Source organism: Pungitius pungitius, chromosome 4 (genome assembly GCF_949316345.1).
Source record: "Pungitius pungitius chromosome 4, fPunPun2.1, whole genome shotgun sequence".
Lineage (NCBI taxonomy): Eukaryota > Metazoa > Chordata > Actinopteri > Perciformes > Gasterosteidae > Pungitius > Pungitius pungitius.
In genome coordinates this window covers 2061248-2082062 of record NC_084903.1, presented here as the reverse complement: position 1 = coordinate 2082062, position 20815 = coordinate 2061248, and the positions used below count along the sequence as shown (strand labels likewise).

The window sequence follows — 20815 nt, the reverse complement described above, 5'->3', positions numbered from 1 at the left end:
AATAGGAATTTTGCCATTTGAATATCACAACCTTAATGAAAAAAAATAATAAACAATAATGAAAACAAAAAAGTCTGCTGGATGCTTATGAATTTACCCCCCTGAATCACTACTTGCTAGAACCCCCCCCCCCCTTTTGCTGTAATTACAGCTGCAACTCTTTTGGGTTGTCTCCACCAGCTTTGCCCATCTAGAGATGGACATGTTTGTCCATTCTTCTTGGCAAGAAACTTTCAACAAATTTTCAGATCTTGCCATTGATTGGATCGAGTTCTCGGCTTTGACTGGGCCATTTAAAACATTAACATGCTTGGATCCAAACCAGGGGTGCCCAAACGGCATTGGGTCATTGTCCTGCTGGAAGATGAACTTCTGCCCAAGTCTCAAGTCTTGTGCACACTGCATCATGTTTTCTTTAAGGATTGTCCTGTATTTGGCTCCATCCATCTTTACATAGCGTTTTGCATCGTTTTCCATTGTGTTCTCATCTGACCACATGTTTGCGGTGTCTCTCACTTGTGGCAAAATCCAAACGGGATTTCTTATGGTTCACTTTTAACACCATTAAAGCCAAATCTGTGAAGTACACGGCGAATAGTAGTCCTGTGGGCAGATTCTACCACCTCAGCTGTGGATCTTTGCAGCTCCTCCAGAGTCCCCATGGGCCTCTTGGTAGCTTCTCTGATTCATTTTCTCCTTGTCTGAGCTAATTGGTGATCTCCTTGGTCTTTGTGATGCTCTTTGTTCAGTAATGCTCTCTAACAAACTCTTAGGCCTTCACAGAACAGGTGTATTTACACTGGGATTAAATTGCAAAGAGGTAGACCGTATTTACTAACTTTGACTTTTAAAGGCTGTTTAGAGCGTCTAAATGTCTCTCCTCCGGTGCAGTTTTTCACATCTCGCGGGGTGTGTTCATTGTTTTACAGCCTGATGGGATTGGCTGCCCATTACCTACCTCTCTAGCTCCACCTGGGGACAAAATCAGGAAGGCCTCACTCACCTAATCAGACCTTACCTCATCAATATCACAATGTCAATATCAATGATTACACCTTTGACCGAAAGCTTCTTCAAGTGAACATAATATGGCATGCATTGCATCATCATGATCATCTAATATGTAATACATGCATGTGTAATATGCTCATCATCAACATGAATCATGGATATTTAACCTATTTTATGGTCTAAAATGGGACAACAGCGTCCATTAGTAAGCACGGATCACCAATTAGCATTAGCATTAGTTTTCCGTTAGCTCCCGCGGTCGTCCACGCCTGCGTGGCGTGATTTTTCGTGGGTAATGGCAGGCGATGTACTGTCACTGGCACTGTCTACTGGCGATCTATTGGGTCCCCGAAATAGGTTATTGTACTACCTCTATGTATTTACAGTCTTCTGCTCCGTATAATAACCCAGCGGGGCTCCGAGCTGTAGCATATTCTTGAACATTTACATTTTCTCATAGACTCACCCAGTTTCAGAGGAGCAGGAAGTGATTTTACATGTCAAATGAATGCAACAGAATGGTGAGCGTAATCGCAGTGAAGTGGCTGTAGAGAGCGCAGCGCTTGAAGTGCCACTTGAGCTGAAGGATATCCTTCAAGCTCAGCAGCTCTAATCAGGCGGCTACACCAACCAATGGACTTGGGGGGGAAGACTGTTTTCTCCCCGTCTTGACTTTAGGAGCAGTTTCATGATTAGGACCAAGTAAATCATAAATTCGGCAGGAAAGCAGCCATGGCCAATTTCAGGGCATGTGAAATGGGCTTAAGACAACATATGCATAATTGATTAATGCATGCGGCCAATGGCGCAAAAGACACATGTTGTCAGGGCTCAGAGGACGTTTTGGTGCCAAATGTGCTTCTGCTTGGCAACATGAGGCGTACTTGTGGGCAAACAATCAGATGTTCCATTTTAGACATGTTTGTGTTTACTGTGGTGAGTAAGGACAAAAGAAGTAAAACTCTAATGTCTTATCTCTCAGGACTCTGGAGATAAATGCCAGATTTATTACGACCCTGTGGCCTTTACACGTTGCTGAAGGTACAATTTAGATTGGAAGCCTTCGAAATGCAAAAGAAAACGGACTGTTCCAGCTACATGCAGCTGGCTGCTGCTATCAAAAACACATATTGACTTGAAAACTGCTGGGTTGTCTCTGCCCTGAGCTTATTATGGCTCAGATGTGTGTGTGTGTGTGTGTGTGTGTGTTTGCGTGGGTGGTTGTGTGCATGTGGAAGCCCACAGGAGAGGAGAACCTCATTTCCCGGTGGCTTAGTGAGAAAGAAGTTCCTACTGGCGAATGATGCATACACCACCACATCCTCAAGTGCCCTCTGAGGAGTGACCTCCGGCCTTTGCAGCTATGACTACTTCCTGTCGAGCGAGGGCTGTGTGTGTGTGTGTGTGTGTGTGTGTGTGTGTGCATGGGGCTGTTTATACACATTCACACGCACAAGACCCTCATCATACAATGACAGACACTCATGAAAACACAGTGTTCTGTTCATTCATCTCCTGCCATGTCAATATTAGTTTATGGCTCTTTTATCTTATCTTCAACATACATCGTTGTGCGATTGTCCCTCTATCACCATGTAAACATCCGTGTTGGATGGCGGCTGCTTTTAGGGCTTACACAAATTTCCCACACAGCACGTGATGTAGTCAGACTCCGTTATTCTGGTCTCTCTCTCAACGTTGCTGCATACAAGCCAAGTTGTACACCTGGTCCCGTCTACAACTGGCTCTTGAGCTATGTTCACTGGCAAGTCGCTAACTTTGTCTGCTATTTAATGCGAGGCTCCCAACTCGTATCTACAATCATGTGTGACTTCTAGATAATCGAACTAGAGAACACAGCGGCTGAGGGGAAAACCTAATGAACTATTAAAGCGTTTTGCATGCGGTCTTCTGGTCCTTGTAAGACGGCAACCTCCAGTTCTGAGAAATGAAGACCTGCATTCTCTCTAGAAACTAATGGGGGTGACCCCTCTGACTGCAACAAGAAGCCAAACTGTATGGAAGTCACTTTATTCTTGTGGTCAATCTCTGGTTTCCGGTCTTCAGCACAGCATGATGTTCATTTGCTAAGTTGCGGTCCATTCAGAATCAAGCAGAACATGGAGCATGGTGTGCTTTTCTTTCGGGCTTAATGTGATTGACGCGTCGCTGCTGCTACCGGAGCTGTATGCGGTGTCTCTACCTCACTGCTCAATCCAACTATGATCATTCATTCATTCATTCATTTAAAAATTAATAAACACAATACGTCATGGCAGTCAACCTGCAATATGACCTTCAAGACTCTATTTAGATACAAACCGTAAAGCACACCTTCTTCCTGTTTGGGTCACTTCATTGGAGCTGCTAGCATGGGTATAACTAGTTTAATCTTGTTTTGACACAGCATCATACACCAGACTATTTGTAGCACATACTTCCTTTTGAGGATAATGTGATTATACAAGGCCACAGTTGTTTTTTCCCTGTGGCGTTCTGATTTTATAGTAACTTAATTCCCCATAAAGCATAATTGTCATGTAACGTAATCAAAACATGTATCTGTTTATACAGTGTGATGAACAGACCGGTAGTTGTACAGTGTGTTAACTTGCCGCAGGTCAGTGGAAGCTGTGGAGGATCTTTGTGTTAACCGAAGCATACACACACACACACACACACACACACACACACACACACACACTCAGGGTTACACACAATAGCCTGGAGTTCAGTTCACCCAGTGACAGGACTCCGCTTTAACGAGAAGAATAAGACTGGACAAGGTCAGACGGATGGTTTTATTTGTTATTTATTTTTTGAAACGCCGTAAAATACATTAGAAAATGAAACTGGAAAATAAAAGGTTGTGCTCCAATGACATCAAATTTCCGTATTTCACGCCAATGATTATTTTTAGTCTTAAATAACCTCCATCATCTCACATTCATCAAAGCAGCCACCTAAAAATCAAAACAAATGTAGTGTACATAAAACGGACCTAATTGAATGCATTTATTAGGGCATGGAATTCCTTGACCTTCCTCCTCCTTTGAAACTGATCCCAATTTTCCAACAGAAAGCACCTCTACGTCAACGTTTCAGGACGGTAATGATTTAAATAAAAAATGTCAACTTTGGCGGCTAATTCTTTTATTATATCAATGGAACACTCTGAGCTAATGTTCATTTACTTAGATGTTCCCTTTTTAAATTCTCCAGGCACAGATCTCCTCATCATGTGAATACACTCTGTGGCCAGGAAAGCATCTTGGTACTTGGATGTGGAATTTGGGGATTTTGGGGACTGACGGATGCATTTGAGCGGGAAATGGTCTGCAGCCACTTCGACCATCACTTGAGCCGAGGGACACAGGATTAGAGCTGGGGAAATGCATTTTTTACATATCATCTTTTCTTTCTAACATTTTTGTGACGCTTTCACGTTACTTGGTTTTACGAGTAATAGTAGATATTATTACTACTCGATTCTGTCCACCTCAGGTTTTCCTACCTTAAACCATTTTGGAATGTATGCTTCCATGTGAATGCCCTAGTAGGTTACTGCTCAAATGTTGATGATTGCATGTGACTGAAAAGTCCCCATGTGCTTGAGACTGACCCATCAAATCACTATCATACACCACTGGAGAGTGTTGACCATGTATGTATTTAAGAACACATGTCACTATACATAATCTATTGCATTCTGTCTCGCTTTTAGCCCATGAAAAATCTCTACGCGGATGAGGGCTCCCCTCTGTATTCCCGGCTCGGCCCCTACTTTACGGATGGCCGGCGGCGGGTGGACTACGTGCTGGCCTACCACATCCAGAAGCCCGGCAGCATCCGGCGCCAGCCCTCCAGGTTCGGCGAGGACGGCTTCTTCCGCCGGCTGCGGCGCAGCCTGAGCATGAGGAGCAGCCGCGCGCCGCTGCAGCCGAAGGAGGACCCCGAGATCGCCGCCCAGGAGCAGCGGGCGGACTACAACGAGGACGACAAGCGCTTTAGGCGCGACGAGTTCGAGGAAAACCTCCTGGAGACGGGGCTGGAGCTGGAAAAAGACGAAGGGGTGAGGGCTGAAAGTGGAGTGGTCACTTGGCAGTGGTCCCCTTTAGCTGTTGACCCTGCACCAGCCAAACCGCCCAGTCCCTCAGTGTCCACGCAGCTTCCAATCACAACGGCGGGAGCCTGACATAGCTAAGAGCAAATTATTCTTCATGTCATGTTTTTGAGGCATTCACGCTGATAGATGACATGGCTTGGTGAAAGCAGGTGTAAGATCATATCACTGATGGTGCACAACCTGAAGGTGACGGGACTCGACCCCCTGGGAACATGTATGAGGGAGAGATTTGAATTTGATTTGGATTCCTCTCGGTATCTTAGAGTTTTGATTCTCTGACCTTTGATTTTCTCATTGTGTGGCCCTACAGAAGAGGTGTGTCTAAGCCCATGCTTCAGGGCCATTTGGGATCGGTGTGTGTGTGTACTGAGTCAACATTCCACTTTAGTGAGTTGGGATTTGGCTGTTTGTGAGAATAGCTTGAGGGCAGGAGTGTGTGACGCTGTGCAGTCCGTAACAGAAGGTGCATTACATGACCCTTGTTGTGTGTGTGCGCGTTTGTAGGACTGCATGACAATGTTTCACAGGGTAACACAGTGCAGCTCATTTAAATTACTATATCTAACTTTCATTAACGTCAAAGTCTGTTATATTTATGATTCGCTCCAGTATTATATTCATTTATATTCTCCTTACTTATTTGTATTTGTTGGGAAAACACCTGTTATTTCGAAAAAAGGTAAATTAGAAAAGCTTGAAATTCAATTGTATATCTTTTATATTAATTCATTTTTTAGTATCTACTAACAACTTCAGACGTTGTAGTTACTTAAGATCTGATTGAGAGAACAGTGCTTTGGTGTCTTCTGAACGGTGCCAATGGAAAACACAATTCAGGCCGTGTAGTTTATCTGTTAAATGACATCATGAATGGATGCTTACTTATGGTGAACAACGCATACAATGTTCATTTTTAAAGGCTGATTGATCAAAGTTGAATGTGTTGACACACTTGTCATCTGATCTGACGCGGGGCATTGAGTTGACTGATGTTTGGTAGAGGGAGCACTGTGTGTCACTGCTGTGTATTTGCTGCATGACCACACAATACTTCTGTTTTTCCTTAGTCATTTTGTAGTCAGTCCTCTGTAGAAAAGACAAATGGAGCTAAATTGACTCTTCATGCAGTGAATCATCCATTCAAAAAGTGCATGAGCAGCTCTGTGACATAATGCAGTTTGATTCTGAATGTGTCCAAAAAGAGGCTTTCAGCAATGCCTGTTTTGTCACTAAATTACTTTAAAGTTTGAGGCACTTGAATACGGAGGCCCGAGTGTTCAATTGACAGACTTTTAAGTAGTTAGATGATACACAATGCAGTGATGGATTATGGATTTATTCCACTTTCCACTGGCAGCTTTGTTTGATTTTTAAAAGGCGAAAGCAGCCACCAGAGAAAAATAAATCCTAGACCACTGACAAGCTACACCGGGTGCACTAGGGTCTGGCACAGGGACGGGGATCACGTTTACATTTTTCAAACTTGCGTTAACCATAGATCTTATTTCAGGCATCCTTCCGAAATATTCTTCGAGAAATCCATTGATTTCCACAACAAGGGAACAGGACCTCAATGCCTGGTGTGAGGACTATGCAGCGCTCTATATTAACCTGGACAAATCAGAGAAAGAGAAAAGTAATAATATTGGTCGTTCTGCACAAAATGAATATAATATTCAAGTGCAAGACAGATGGGTAGGTAATCCCACTCACTTTTGTCTTCATACCACTAACGCAAAATTACACTTCCCGAATTTCCATCTGATGAAGCGTAATTGAAGTTACAGTACTTGGTGTTAATGCAACTTCTTCAACAGTGAGCTGAGGATACACGTATTATTTGAAACCATTACAATGCAGTCATTTAACCAGAGCTCCATTTGGTCATTAGGTTTCCACAGTTACGCCATTTAATTTAGAAAAGCATCATCAGCATCAGCATTTTCATTTCATTCAACGCTGATCCTTCCGACTTAAATCGAGAGCAACAACCGGAGATCAATTACTCGAAGATATTAATTGTTTCTGCATGATTCCAGGTGCAGTAACCTTGTTAAACAAAAGTTTTACTTAATCAGTCCATACTTAGTGTCAGCAGACGGAAATAAAACCGCACCAAGCTCCGTGATGTGCGCAGCCAGTTCGAACTGGTTCTGTATCCAGACAGGTCAGTGTGCCGAGCTGGAGGGTGTGAAGTGAGTCTGGCAGTAGACGAGTGGTTTTACATAACAGTAGCTGCAGAGAGAAAAAGATCCCATATGCAATGATAGAAGAAGCATTTTAGCAGCAGATGCAGTGGCGTTTGCGCACAGGAACCCGGACTCTACCAGACAGCAGAGCTCTGAATCCGACAGAAGAGCCACTTGGGGCTCTGCCACGTTCAAATCTATTATCAGTTGTGCTTTATACCTGTTTAAAAAAGCAGAAATCGCTCCAATGTCCAAAACTTTGTTGCCTTCCAGGGTAAGATCCCAGGAATCGGCTTCCTGAAGGTCCATGCTCCCTGGAACGTTCTGTGTCGAGAGGCCGAGTTCATGAAGCTCAAGATGCCGACGAAGAAGGTACTCCTCCAATCAACCGACGCTGCATTGGTCTCAACGCATTCATGTCCTGAGCCTGACTGAAACGGCTGCACTGCTGAGTGTGATGTTCAAAGTTTCACGTTAATCTGTGATTTGCATTCACGTCGCATCACAACAACAGCTGATGGAACCAGATTATGGACACAATCCCGTAACCTTCGGAAAACCTCACGACACTCTTCTGCCTCCTCTGCAGGTTTACGAGGTGAAGCAAGGCAGTAACGTGGTGGAGAAGATCCGACTGTTCATTCACAAAGTCACAGCTCCTCTGCACCCGAAAGTGGACCCCAACCGGCCACAAAGCGTCAAGTCGCTGTCTCACCCGTTCTCTAGGGAGAAACAGCATCTGTGAGTGGAACTGACCAATATTTCCCAGATGTGTAGATTGGTAGACTTTTGGCTTCGCAGACAGTAGATGGTCCGATATGTCGCCGCTGGAAAAGGAGAGGTCGACGTTGGTCTATTTGTCCCGTAGCTTGTGTGGCGTTGGCTATTAAGAGCGTTTCCTGGACGTAGCTAGGTCATTGGGTAGCCTAAAGTTCCCTGGGCAGACAGATGTTTTGTGAAAAATGTGACTTATTGTACAAACCGCTTTATGAGGATTAGTTAAACTATGCCAGCCTAAGTAACTTACTGCCCTCATCTTTAAGTGTCACGGACAGTGTTTTTTCAAAATAAACCTCCATGTTCTCAGTTTTAAAAATGGACTTCCAAAGTAGTTTGTCTTCATCTACGCCGTCTTTGCCGCTCTTCATAGAATTGACCGTCCAATAATGTTGATCCGTCCATTTGTCTGGAGTTGGGTTGCCGTGGCAGCGTTCCCAGCCGGTTGACCCTCACCTGCCACATCTTCCAAAAGAGGTTCCTGGGGCAGCTGGGAGACGTAATCCCTCCAGTGTGTCCTGGGTGTCTTCCCACGGGGTCTCTTACCAGTTGGTGCCCTCAAAAACCTCCAGTTAGATGCCCGAACCACCTCAGCGTGCTCCTTTTGACACCAAGATCCCTCCAGATGCGTGAGCTCCTTCCAGAGGGCCAATGATGGAGGGCGTTGTGTTTGTCGTGTGAGGAGCGTGTTGGACAGACGCTAGCAGGTGAACAAAGCGGATCATTTAGCAGCTAAAGAGAGCTGCTGGAGAGCAAAACTGAGCTAAAAGGAGAAGAGTGGAAGAATTTCCCATTATGCCCCAAAAAGCATTTTGCCATCAATGCTAATTTATGTCTGACAAGCAGGTGTTGGCTCGCAGCAACAGCTCCGCGTTCACAGCTTGTTCCGCCCTCCCATGTGACTAATCACATGTGTTCAGCCTTAACATGTTGATATCGAAGATAGGAACCTCCGTGTGGTTAAACAGGCAGTACACAAATGTCTAGATTCTCCAATTTCATCCAGGTTAGTAGAGAAATGGCGTTGGCACGTTATCATAAATGTGGTGTAATATCAGGGGAGAGGCAGAATAGGTGACTCCAATTCTGAACATCCAAGAAAGAAAATCCCATGAACTACCATGATTATCTCACAGTTCAGTCTGATATTTCAGGGTTGGTGAGATACCGAGATCATGGTGAAAAATCCTTTCCGGCCGTTGGATGGCATTCATTTTCGTCTGATTGAAAGACTATTTTGCAGAGAGCTTTCACATTTTGGAGTGTAATGAAGTGTTTTTCCATTTTTCCAAGGTGTAAATGTAACCCCTCCCCCCCCCCCAAAAAAAGTATTTTAACAGCCTGACAGGAAGGCTGAAGTGAGACATTCGCTTTCTCTTCCTCGAGGAAATCACAAGACCTCTACATTTCCAACACTCTGTTGGAGAATACCAAAAAAAACGGACTAGATTAACTACAAACGGACATCGTGACTTCCTGTCGAGTCCCAACACACTTCCAAAGGCAGTGATCAGAGAAGAAGAATGCCTTAGCATAAATGTCAGCCTGCTGGGACATATGGAGGAGAGAGTGGGCAGTGGGCAGCTATATTTACATCTCTGACTAACAGCTAGTAGGAGATCTCCCTCCACATCTTCTCCATCACTTCGGTTCTGATAACAATGCAGGCTTCCTCCATGAGATTAAGCCTAGTCAAAGATTATACAGTGTAGGGTGGCTTTCAAATGTTAAACCCCATCCATTTAAAACCTGTCTTTCTTCCACATGCTGCTACTATATTTAGACCGGTCTTACATTGGAGGCAAAGTGGGAAACACTGAAAAGGTCTCTGCTTGTTGTGTGCCAACGAGCAGCACCAGCCACACAGGTAGAAAGTGACAGCAGCGGCCCACCTAGTGTTTGGATGAGATGCGCACACACTTGGAAGAATTCCGTCCATATGTAATGACGGCGCAGAACTAGGAGGCTAAGCAAGAAAAGAAATTGGACGACAACAACAGGTTACGTTCAGAGACATTAAAGATTTCATTTAGCAGGAAAATGTTTGCTTAATTTTACACCTTCTTCCCATGAAACAGTCCAATGGCTGACGACACAGACGTTTCACATACTATTACATGCAATTAGCCATAACATAAAATTGCAGTAATATCAGTGGTGCGCCCGATCGTTTAACTCCGTTTGGATCGGAACACTGATCAGAGCATCATAGATCTAATCAGGGGTTCCCGTACCAATTAATATGATGTTCTTTCATGTATAGTTTCAGAATTATACGATTCGACGTTAAGTGTGAGGTGACATTATACATATATTCCTACTTGGTGTCATTCAAAATTGTATTGGTCAGGTGGTAGAGTTTAAAAATAATGTTGTTTTTGGCTTAGGGTTAGCATTGTACAGGCTCAGAATTAGCTTTCTTTAAGACAATTGAAAGAAAAAAGATTTATTATAATAATACATTTCATATTCCATAGCCTGTTATCACTGCGGTTGTTGCCTTCACTCCTCCTGCCAGCAGGCACGCCACAATTTCTAAAGATGTATAGTTTTTTTGCGGCTGCTTCCAGAACAGGGCGAAGCACAGAGGCGATAACGGAATAGATAATGGGGGGGCGTGACCCTCAAAACAGTCCTGGGGAAGTGAGCGCATGCACGGAGGTAATTGATCTCATACGGGAATGTGGTTTACAAGAAGCTCATTTCAGGGGGGGAACTACTGAAGCTGGATTAAGGAAACCAAAGTCATTGATGTAGATAAAGCACGTGCAGTGATGCAAAGGAACTGTTTGGAACATGATTAGCAGGACACAGGATGGACTGGTGGATCATTGGTAGACCTTTCTTGCATCTCTTTGATTTGACATTGCACTTATTGTACTTGTGTCAACCTACATAATTGTCACTTCTTGGTTATTTTAGTATTTGGAAATGCCCTTTTTTGCATTGACTTACTAAGCTCATTGTGTGTGAGCTGTACAGCAAAAGCCACTTCAGCATTTGTCAGCACATTTATCTGTCCTATACAGTGAGTGTTGTTCATCTTGGTTCTCCTCTATTTGTCTTTCTCATCCCTACTATTAAATTATATGTGTTACTATCAAAAAACTAAAACCACCTGTCATGTTCTTTCCCCCCCCAGATTTGATCTTTCTGACCGGGACAAGTTCTTTGACAGCAAGACCAGGAACTCAATTGTAAGTATTGGTTGTAATAGATGACACTGCAGACTTCAAACTTTGAGCCTCTACGTAACCCTCTGGTCAGATCTGCATGTGTCGTTTTCCTCTTTCCGTGAGTGTGCAGACCTTTTCAAAATAAAACTTCAGGGTTCACAGGAAACCACTTTATTTTAAAGCTTGGGCAAAGAAACCTCCTTGGTTTAGTCAACAAAACTCCTAGGTGTTAGCAACTAAAGTAAAGTTTAGGAAAATAAATATGCAGAGTAGGTTATGTAATACCAGTTAACTTCACTAAATAGGTGAATAGCATGTCCCTTCTCCACACCAGCCGTAGAGTGCCGTAGTCCGAAGCCTCGGGCCACAAACCAAGCTCCCAGGCGTGATATCGGCTCCTTTACAAACAGTGTTTAATTCAGCACAATGACGGCCAGGTATGACATCTTTTATTCATGGTTGTTAAATTCCCCTCCTCTAACATGGACCCTGTTATCCCCGATAATCGCTCCCCTGACTAAGACCCTCTTTGTGAATCCCATGAAAAACCACTAAATTCTGCTCATTTGCGTCCGTGTGCTGCTCCGTTGGCACACGCGCATCCACCTACACAGCACCTCGCAGGGCTTGACTGATGACTAGCTAATATGATTGGCTCCTCATTACTGGATAGAATCCTCAATCGGTGCCGTCGTTGGCTCCCAGCGAAGCCCCCCCCCCCCCAATCGATAAAACGCTCAGCCTGCCCGAGCACGAACATTACAAAGGTCGCCAGTCTGAATGCTGATTTTTCCCCTCTTAACAACATCACCTGTGCTATTAAACAAGTAAAATAATCACTGCCTTCTTGTATCGACAGGTCTACGAGGTACTGAAGAGGACTAGATGCACTAGAGCCAAATACTCCATGGGTAAGATCTCTGCCTGTCTCTCTAATACGAGCGCCGATGTTGAATTCATGTAGGTGCTGTGTTTATCGGAGTAAAGTGTAATTACCGCCTCAGGAGAGGGCGAGCAGTTGTCTTCTCTGACCAACTAGTCTAGTAAACTCTGATTTGGATCGACATCGGAATGGCTGGAATATAAAGTCTGCCGACTGCCCGCTTCTTACTCGCGAGGCCAAACTCCCGACTCAACGTGCAGATTCATCCTCCCGAGAGAAAGGAACCTGTTGATGCTGCCATTTTGTTAAAGCCAACTGTGCTTCTGTCGTTTACACATTGCCAACTGGTCAGATTGTTCAGCCTTGCCTGAGGTCAACTGCCTCTGGAGTGTTGTGTGTGTGGGTGAAGTCACTTGGAGAACCTCTGATAGGTTATTTTCTGATGATGGAAAGGTAAATAAAAGACAAACAAAAAAAGGGCATATCTTTAAAGCAGTGGTTCTCAACTGGTCTGGCTCCGGGAGCCACCATCACCCCTTAATGACAAGCCGCGACCCAAATGGAGCAACATTCTCAACTTCTCATTTTATATTCAGGATGTTTAATTATCCTAAAAACCCAATGTCTCCCCCATATCAGAATGGTTTGACCCAACCTGCCACACGCTGCTGAAAACATGGACGAGTCGGCAAAAAAAACGACACTCCTCTGCATTAAAAAAGTCCCTTCAAAATAAAATCACAGGAGGATTTTTTTTGTTTTATTTATATATATATATTTATTGTTTTCTCGACCTTTAAGACCGTGATTCAACCTCTGCATGGGAAAATCAAAATTAGAATAAAATATATATATATATATATATATATATATATATATATATATATATATATATATATATATATATTTTTATTCTAATTTTGATTTTCCCATGCAGAGGCCCGCGACCCATTAAAAACGGGTGGGTCGCGACCCACCAGTTGAGAATCACGGCCTTAAAGGTCGAGAAAGTCCACACAGTCTACTTTACATGAAGTCACATTTGCTTCAAAGCGTCGCAGTCGTTCCCACTAGAGAAAAGATCTAGGCTTCCAAAGACAATCAACATCGAGGTTTAATTAATGCGCTGCCTGAGGATCAATTGTTGAGCGGCAACAATTTCTCAACAATTACAGAAGATTGCTTGCGATTGACTTTTGTTTGGCACCACTCTTGGATGTTGCTTTGATGACCTTTCCTACACTTTCACCACACACCCTCTTATCACAAATAGGAACGCTGGGCACAAATTTAATGTTCCAATATACCAAAATGACCCTTTAAGGTTTGCTTCCTGCTTTCCTCTAAATATATACCAAACCGTGTACAACTCTGCGATGGAGCCTCGTCCATCTTGGAAAACATCCTCCACATATGTAGTTCTTTACCAAGAAGTCATCCATTGGCTCTGCAAAGAGGACATGGAACAACAGTCATGTCTGGCTATGACTTTCAGTTTTAGTGTTTAGTTTAACTGCATGCGTCTCCTCGTGGATTATAACCCTGTTGACTGTGCCTCATCACAGGGATTACCAGTCTGCTGGCCAACGGCGTCTACACATCTGCTTATTCTCTGCATGATGTGAGTATCACCGTCTCACTTGAAAGCCTCGTCATCCCTGCTGGCCTCTGTAAGGGTTGATAGATTGCTGCTAATCCACTGACTTGTAATGTGAAAAGCAGTTAGTCATGATGTGCATGATGAGAAAAAGTGTATTCATCGTTTCAGGGAGACATCGAGGGTGTGAACGCAGAAGCCAACGACCGGAAGGTAAGTTGATCAATTCCACCAGTCAATACATTGAGTCAGATGTCAACACGGCAACACTTCTCGTTAATTAACGAACAATCGTCGGCCAAAAGGAAACCGGGACAGAACACAAGCTGAAACCATACTGCACTGCCTTTACGTCCACTATAGCAGCTCAAATCTACTCGTACCGTGCAGACACGGCTAGCAACCAGAGCAGTGCTATGGTGTCCTCGTATTGGTGCGTTTGAGCCAATGAGATGTTTGATCCTCTTCAGGGGTTTTGATAGCTGACTTGGCAGGTTTCTCAAATGAGGTCAGAACTCTGCTATTATTATTATTATTATTATCATCATAAGTATGTTGGACCAAACCGTAGCTGTGGCTTAATTTATTGGACATCAGCTTTTCTTCCACCCTTCCCGTTGCCTAGCAACCTGCTGGGTTTGACAGTGAAAGCCTTAAAACCCCCAAAGAATCATAAAATGCACGTTCACCTCCGGAGCATGATGAATGAAGCTAAGCCAGGTACTTTCAGCTTAGAGTAATGCAAACTTAAGGCAGAGAGAATCAATCACTACTCGACAAAACCACGACAGCAAACACATTTATTAACTTGTATTTGAAGGCTTTTTATTTTTCCTTAGATAGGATACAAGCTATTTTAACTGTAACTTAAGATATTACAGAACATGTGCAAGCTACAGTAGCTGAATGTCACAACACACATGATGCATCTCTTCAGCTTGATGCTTCCTCCTGCTCCATAAAATGTAAACTTAGTTTATAATCACACCCCAAAGAGAGGAGCAAAGCAACCCAGTTCAGTTTCTTTGTGTATTTATTCTCAGGTTACGGACTTAGAAAGTGATATTTCAGGGTCATAACTTGTCTACTTGAGCTCACTTTTATCCATTTCGGTTCATAATATGAAGTATTTATAAACTCATCACAGCCTTTAGAAAGAGGTTTGTCGACCTCAGGTTGTAAGTTAAGGTATTAAAGTGACTTTTCATTATTAACTACGAACGAGCTAGGTAGTTATTCCAGTGAATTTTATTCCTTAGTGAGCTCCCGCTGGCGGCTCAGCCGTCTCCATCTTTGAATTAATTAAATCTTCAAATTTGCTTAGGGAGGTTCCTAACTGAGTGAAGTGAACGCCACGACAAGAGCTGTTCATATTCTCTAAATGCTAAGAGAAGGAGCGTCAATGCTTCCCTTCCCCACTCCTTTAGCATAGGTACCACTGGACCATCCTTTACCGGAGGAAAGAAGATAAATCTGCCCCACAGTTGGTTGCGGCGGCATGTTTTTAAGAGCGACGTATCGTCCAGGAAACTCGGGCGGTCTCCTCTCTGGCATCGTCTTCACTCACTGCCGTGTTATTATGGAGGAAGAGACACAATTGGTTACTTCCCCACAGCTGAGGCCACTTCCCGGCACCTCAGTCTGAACCAATCCCTCGGCAACCACGCCCCCCCCACAAGAGCCTTCGGTCTTCTTCTTGAACCCAGTGCTGCTCTAGTGACAGAAACAGGCCACTCGGTGAATCACACCCTGTGATGCGTGACAAACTACCACGCCAACGCCACATGCATCCCTGAGCCTTTACCTCCTACAGGCGAAACTACGAGCTGACATTGAGGCTGAAGTCATCTCCTCCCCTGCTAACGCTCTCCATAATTACACTGTGGGCTGTGTCACTAAGGCAACCGCCTAATAATTCCCCCTCTCGTGTTCTCAAGCAACAGCAAAAGCTTTAGCTCTGTGCTTATGAAGTGCCTCCGCATCAACATACAAACATATATTTATTTATATATACAAAAACATCCCAATCCCATGTGTACATGCTAAGAAATGGACACATTGTCTTTAGGCTCAATCTACCCTCTGAATATCTGCCTCTTGTTGCCTCACTGCTCTGCCTATGATTAGAGTGCGATCCTGTGTGGAGAGAAAAAAAAAAAAGAGAAAAGCTTTTCACAGTGATTCATGTGCTCTTTGCCTACTAGCAGTAGGACCGGAGCCCATGATGATCATCGGTGTAAAGACCGGATCACACACCAGTGATTTGCATATAAATTGTGTTTGGAAACGCACATGCTCAGGGTGTTTGTCAGTGTGGTTTTTAGGGGGGGGACGTCTAAGAACGCGCTCGTTCAGTCTTACATTTGCTATGTAACATCATACATTGAGGGGGGAATTGGCCTCCTCATATACAATTTGAATTCACAGAGAACGTCAGTCTTTCCTGAGTTTTATTAAAATAGCTAAAATTCAAGTTTGCAGTTGTGAATCTCCCAGAGGTCGAGCCAGAGAGAGGTACGGAACGAAGGATAAATTGACAAGTATTTTCATAATTGTGCACACACACACACACACACACACACAGGTAGACCCCCAAAGGTTTCTATTTGTCACAACGAAAAACCACAAAATAAAGACTTATTCATCCAAATAACATAAAAATGAAAGCATTACATTTTGAAAGAATTGGCAGGTTAAACTTGAAAAAGTTGCGTTTCAATGTCACATCCTACATGTGAGACATTGTAGTATTATATTACTGCACGGGGATGCTTTTATAATCAATTATATTCTATGCAGCATTTGCTGAACAACATTTAACCTGAAAATTTGGCTCCGGGAAAAGCATACAACAATATATTAAATTTAATGACGTGAAGTATTTCTGGGTGGATAATAATAATGGATTTAGTCCTTAAATTGTTTTGAATAAAATAGTTCCTTTTGATTCTTCACTTAATCAAGAATATTATTAAATATTATATTTATTTTTGAATGCTAGATGCAATATTTTAAATTTTATTTTTTCATTTGTCAAATCTTATTATTACTTTCAGACTTTGGACATCTCTAATGAACCTAAAGTCCTCTGACAGCTTGGTCCAGAGAGCAGGACGTCTTTAACTGAAGGCCCCCCTCACCAGACCTCAATCTAGTTCTAATTCTGAGACCCGAGAGGCCCGGGTGCATGTGTGGTTTGAACGTGTTGATCAATGGCCTTTTATTGTGGATATTTTTTAACTCTCTGGCCTTCGGATATTATCGGACATTAGGCAGACCAGTTGTATCAGTTGTGTTTAAGTATACAAATGTAAGTGTGTGTGTGGGCAGGCTTTTCCACAAGTCAAAGTGCATTGCTTCGGTGTACAGTTGAGGAAGTTTTTCAGCCTGATTTGTAACTTCTCTTATTATCTCTTACCCCTCTGCGTTGACGCCTTTTCTTCTTCAAATGATAACAACTTTGGCCTGGATTTGGCACCATACAATCCATCTTATCAAACATTACCAAAACGAATCTACCTGCAGTGCTTTTCGAACATCCTGAACAACCAAATACAACTCCAGCATCTCCAAGACGAGGCAATGAGTGAATCTAGCTAAGCTCTACTGCTACTTGGTTTGAGTACATGTTATTTAGCTGACGCTTTTATCCAAAGCGACTTGCATTACATTTTTGCCTGGGGAGCAATTAGGGGTCAGGTGTCTTGCTCAGGGACACTTCGACATGGCACACGGAGCGGCTGGGATTCGAAACCACCAACCTTGCGGACCCCAGCGCACTGCACTGTTCCATGCGCCACCATCGCCATTCTGATGTCAAACTGTGTGATTGTAATAAATGACTAACTGAGCCAGTGTTAAAGTTCTAGTGAGAATTGGAAAGCAGTGAATGCTGGGATTGTCAACGATGGTTTGTTCTGGAGTTAAAGACCGGACCAAAATCCCTGCTGGATTGGAACTAGGTCCCCCCTTTAAAATGAGTGCGGCTGTATGGTACGGCTCGCAGGTTGGTCTTTGATTGCATTGATTTTCCGTCATCCAGCACCTCCTTTGGATGGTTTGTTGTCTCCCTGTACACTGCAAGCTCAATACCCGGATACACTGCATCAATGGGTTTAGAGCGCATTATTCAAATGTAATTGAAAAATACATCTGCATATACTGCATCTCCAGTGCATCAGAGACCTGCCTGTGATTCACAGTGATGAATAATGAATCATCATAAAAGCCAGTGGGCAAATAATATCTGATCACCGTAAACAAGTAAAGGCTAGCAGCTAATAAGAGGCCGGGTCCATTAAGTTCCAAATAATTCAGCATGTTTCCACAGCAACAACGGAGTCATGTGACACGTGCCTCGTCGCTGCTCCGTTTCTCTTTTTCATTCCTCCTCCACTTTGTTGTTCTTTCTATAAGCCTGGACAAATTACTCTTATACTTCCTGTACTTTTCAAATCAAAAGCGTATTCTTCCGTCTTGGCAAATCCGTTTAATACTGCAAATGAAAAAATGGATCAATTTCTTATTTAAATAATCACTGAAATGTATATATTCTGCTTATTTGGAGCCTTACCCACCAGCTCTGGGAGCTTGTGATGGATCACCATTTGTTGACATCTCATAGAACACAATGATCCATTTAATCACTTAGTAGATTCTTATCTAGCACATTGTATTTGAATACCAACTTAGAGATTATTCTATTTCCTTTTAAGAGAACGTGGACTACACTGAATTCATCAAGCAAACAAGTGAAACAAAGGATTATTTGTTTGCTTTAATGGGAAGGTTGTGCAGCCTGCTCTAATTGTGTACAATTTGCCTCTCCTCACAGCTGCTGTACGAGGAGTGGGCCAGCTACAGCGTCTTCTACAAGTACCAGCCTATTGGACTCATCAGGTCAGCTGAATGGGATCCAGGGAGCAGACTCGGGGTCTGAGGGTCTCCTGTTTAACGCACTCTGCTCAGGGGATGTAGCACCAATGTCACTCAATAAATACCAGGCCTTTGGTAATGATTCAAGATAATGAACAAAGGGCCTCCCCAATCTCATTCGTGCAAGCCGTGCAGAGAAACATTTCACCATTTTTAGTGCTGCGAGCCGTGCAGCAGATCTGCGCTCGTTCCCTTTTTCTTTTTTGTTCGGATCCGACCACGACTTTTAGGATCCATTGATGTTATCATTAAACTTCTGTGTCCAAATCATGTTATTTTCTTACGTAAGTCAACATTTTTTTAATCAACTTCAGACCTTTTCATCTTTTTTCAAATGATTGATCCCACCACACCTGCCATGAAACGGTCTTGCAAACAATTGTCCTTCCAATTCCTTCCAAGCCTCTGGAAATGGGGATGATTGTGTAAAAATGGCTGTAATTCCTAAACTGTTAAGGTTAATCTGTTGAATTAAAGCTGAAAGTTTACATGTTAAATGTTCACTGCTGCACACGTTGCGTTGGAAGGCTTGCTCACATTTGTCCAATCCAACGCAATGGATTAGCTGATCTTGTCCGTATAGAAGCTAAAGAAGCATTAACTCTTGTATCAACCTTTTAGGGTGAGGTATTTTGATGGGTTTGACAGTTATGTACTAATGTTGAAAATGATCTAAACATCACAGGCTTCTCTTTCAACAGGAAGTACTTTGGGGAGAAGGTTGGACTATACTTTGCCTGGTTAGGGGTCTACACTCAAATGCTGATCCCTGCAGCCATTGTTGGAGTCATCGTGTTCCTCTACGGCTGTGCCACCGTTGATGATAACATACCGAGGTACAACACATACAATCATTTTCTCTAATCATCTGTTTCGTCTCTTCCTGCTGAAACTCCCCTTCATTTTGTTACTTATACTTTTGCAGCTGCACCGTTATTCGCGGTTATCGAACTAGCCAGCTGACGGTAAATGGTGGAACACAATTGACTGATCTGCAAATCTTTGCCACACATGCTTACATGTGACACATGTGACAGCAGACACAATTCTGTCTACGCTAAGTTCATACTGAGTTGAAACAGTTCCGATAGACTGTATACAAGAGGTGGACGTAGTGACCCATTGCTTTGTGGACTGCCGCTGTGAAACCTTGAGTTCTACCATTTAGGTAGAACTCAAGGTCGGCAGTCGTCTGGTTTTTTATGTAACTGTGAATAGAACATATCATATTTTGATATTTCAATTGCAGTAGTATTCGATTTTATTCCATCACATTGTAATGTGATAGAGTGCTTTACTTTTTGGATATGTTTCATCAAATTAGAAGACAGTGTCCCATGCCTTTGAGTTATATCAAAACAGGAGGAAAAAGCAACAACCAAAGAGTGTATTTTTTTATCTTGTAAATCTGGAATCCTAATATAAAAAAGTCAAATTCAGCTGAGGCATCTTGCATGTTTCCATGTTGCTCCAAATACCAGCAGGGTGCTCCTCGCACAGTCCATAGACCTGCAAGGGGGGGTTAACTGGCTCGAAGCTGTGAATGTCTGTCTCTGTCTATATCCCCGCCCTGTGTGTCAGTGACTGGTGACCTGTCCTGGGGGGGGGGGGGGGACAGCCCGCCTCTGTCAGTGTCAGCAGTGAAAAACCGACCGTAGCGCAATGCTCGCTCCAAAGCGTCATTGCAACATTCAAATGGCTCCTCTGACGGTTTACTTCCACCAAAGAACCAGTCATGCAAACAAAAGCACGGCACCCCCCCCCTTCCCCCCCCCCCCCCCAAATCCCAGCTACTGGCAGGAGCTAGAAACACTGCTGGAATACACTGTGGTTCAGCAGGAAACGCGTTACCGTTAAAGTGACAAACTGGGCACTTAACTGAAAGGGTCGGGTAGATTTCCTTATTATTGGCACAAAATCGCTTATCAAATATGTTCAACCAGGCAAATATGTGCTATATATCTGCACACATTTCCAGAACAGAAATGGAAATGTGGCCAGGTTCAAAATTCTTGATTCATTTTGTTGACCTGTAATTATTTGATATCTCTTTACATTACTCCATAAATCAGTAAATACTGTTAAAAGTAAAGGTTTGGCTGTATATTTTGTATTAGAAAA

At 43.2% G+C, this 20815-nt stretch overlaps 1 protein-coding gene across 2 annotated transcripts in view; it reads left to right on the top strand.

Moving 5' to 3' along the window:
- Nucleotides 1-20815, top strand: part of ano1a (anoctamin 1, calcium activated chloride channel a) — a 44105-nt gene that overhangs the window by 7583 nt on the left and 15707 nt on the right. For both annotated transcript variants that reach the window (XM_037450330.2, XM_037450322.2), the window contains exons 3-11: nt 4736-5083; nt 7600-7698; nt 7916-8067; nt 11246-11300; nt 12139-12190; nt 13728-13783; nt 13931-13972; nt 18594-18658; nt 19396-19530. In XM_037450330.2, coding sequence (XP_037306227.2) covers nt 4736-5083; nt 7600-7698; nt 7916-8067; nt 11246-11300; nt 12139-12190; nt 13728-13783; nt 13931-13972; nt 18594-18658; nt 19396-19530 — 1004 coding nt within the window. The remainder of the gene's footprint in view (nt 1-4735; nt 5084-7599; nt 7699-7915; nt 8068-11245; nt 11301-12138; nt 12191-13727; nt 13784-13930; nt 13973-18593; nt 18659-19395; nt 19531-20815) is intronic.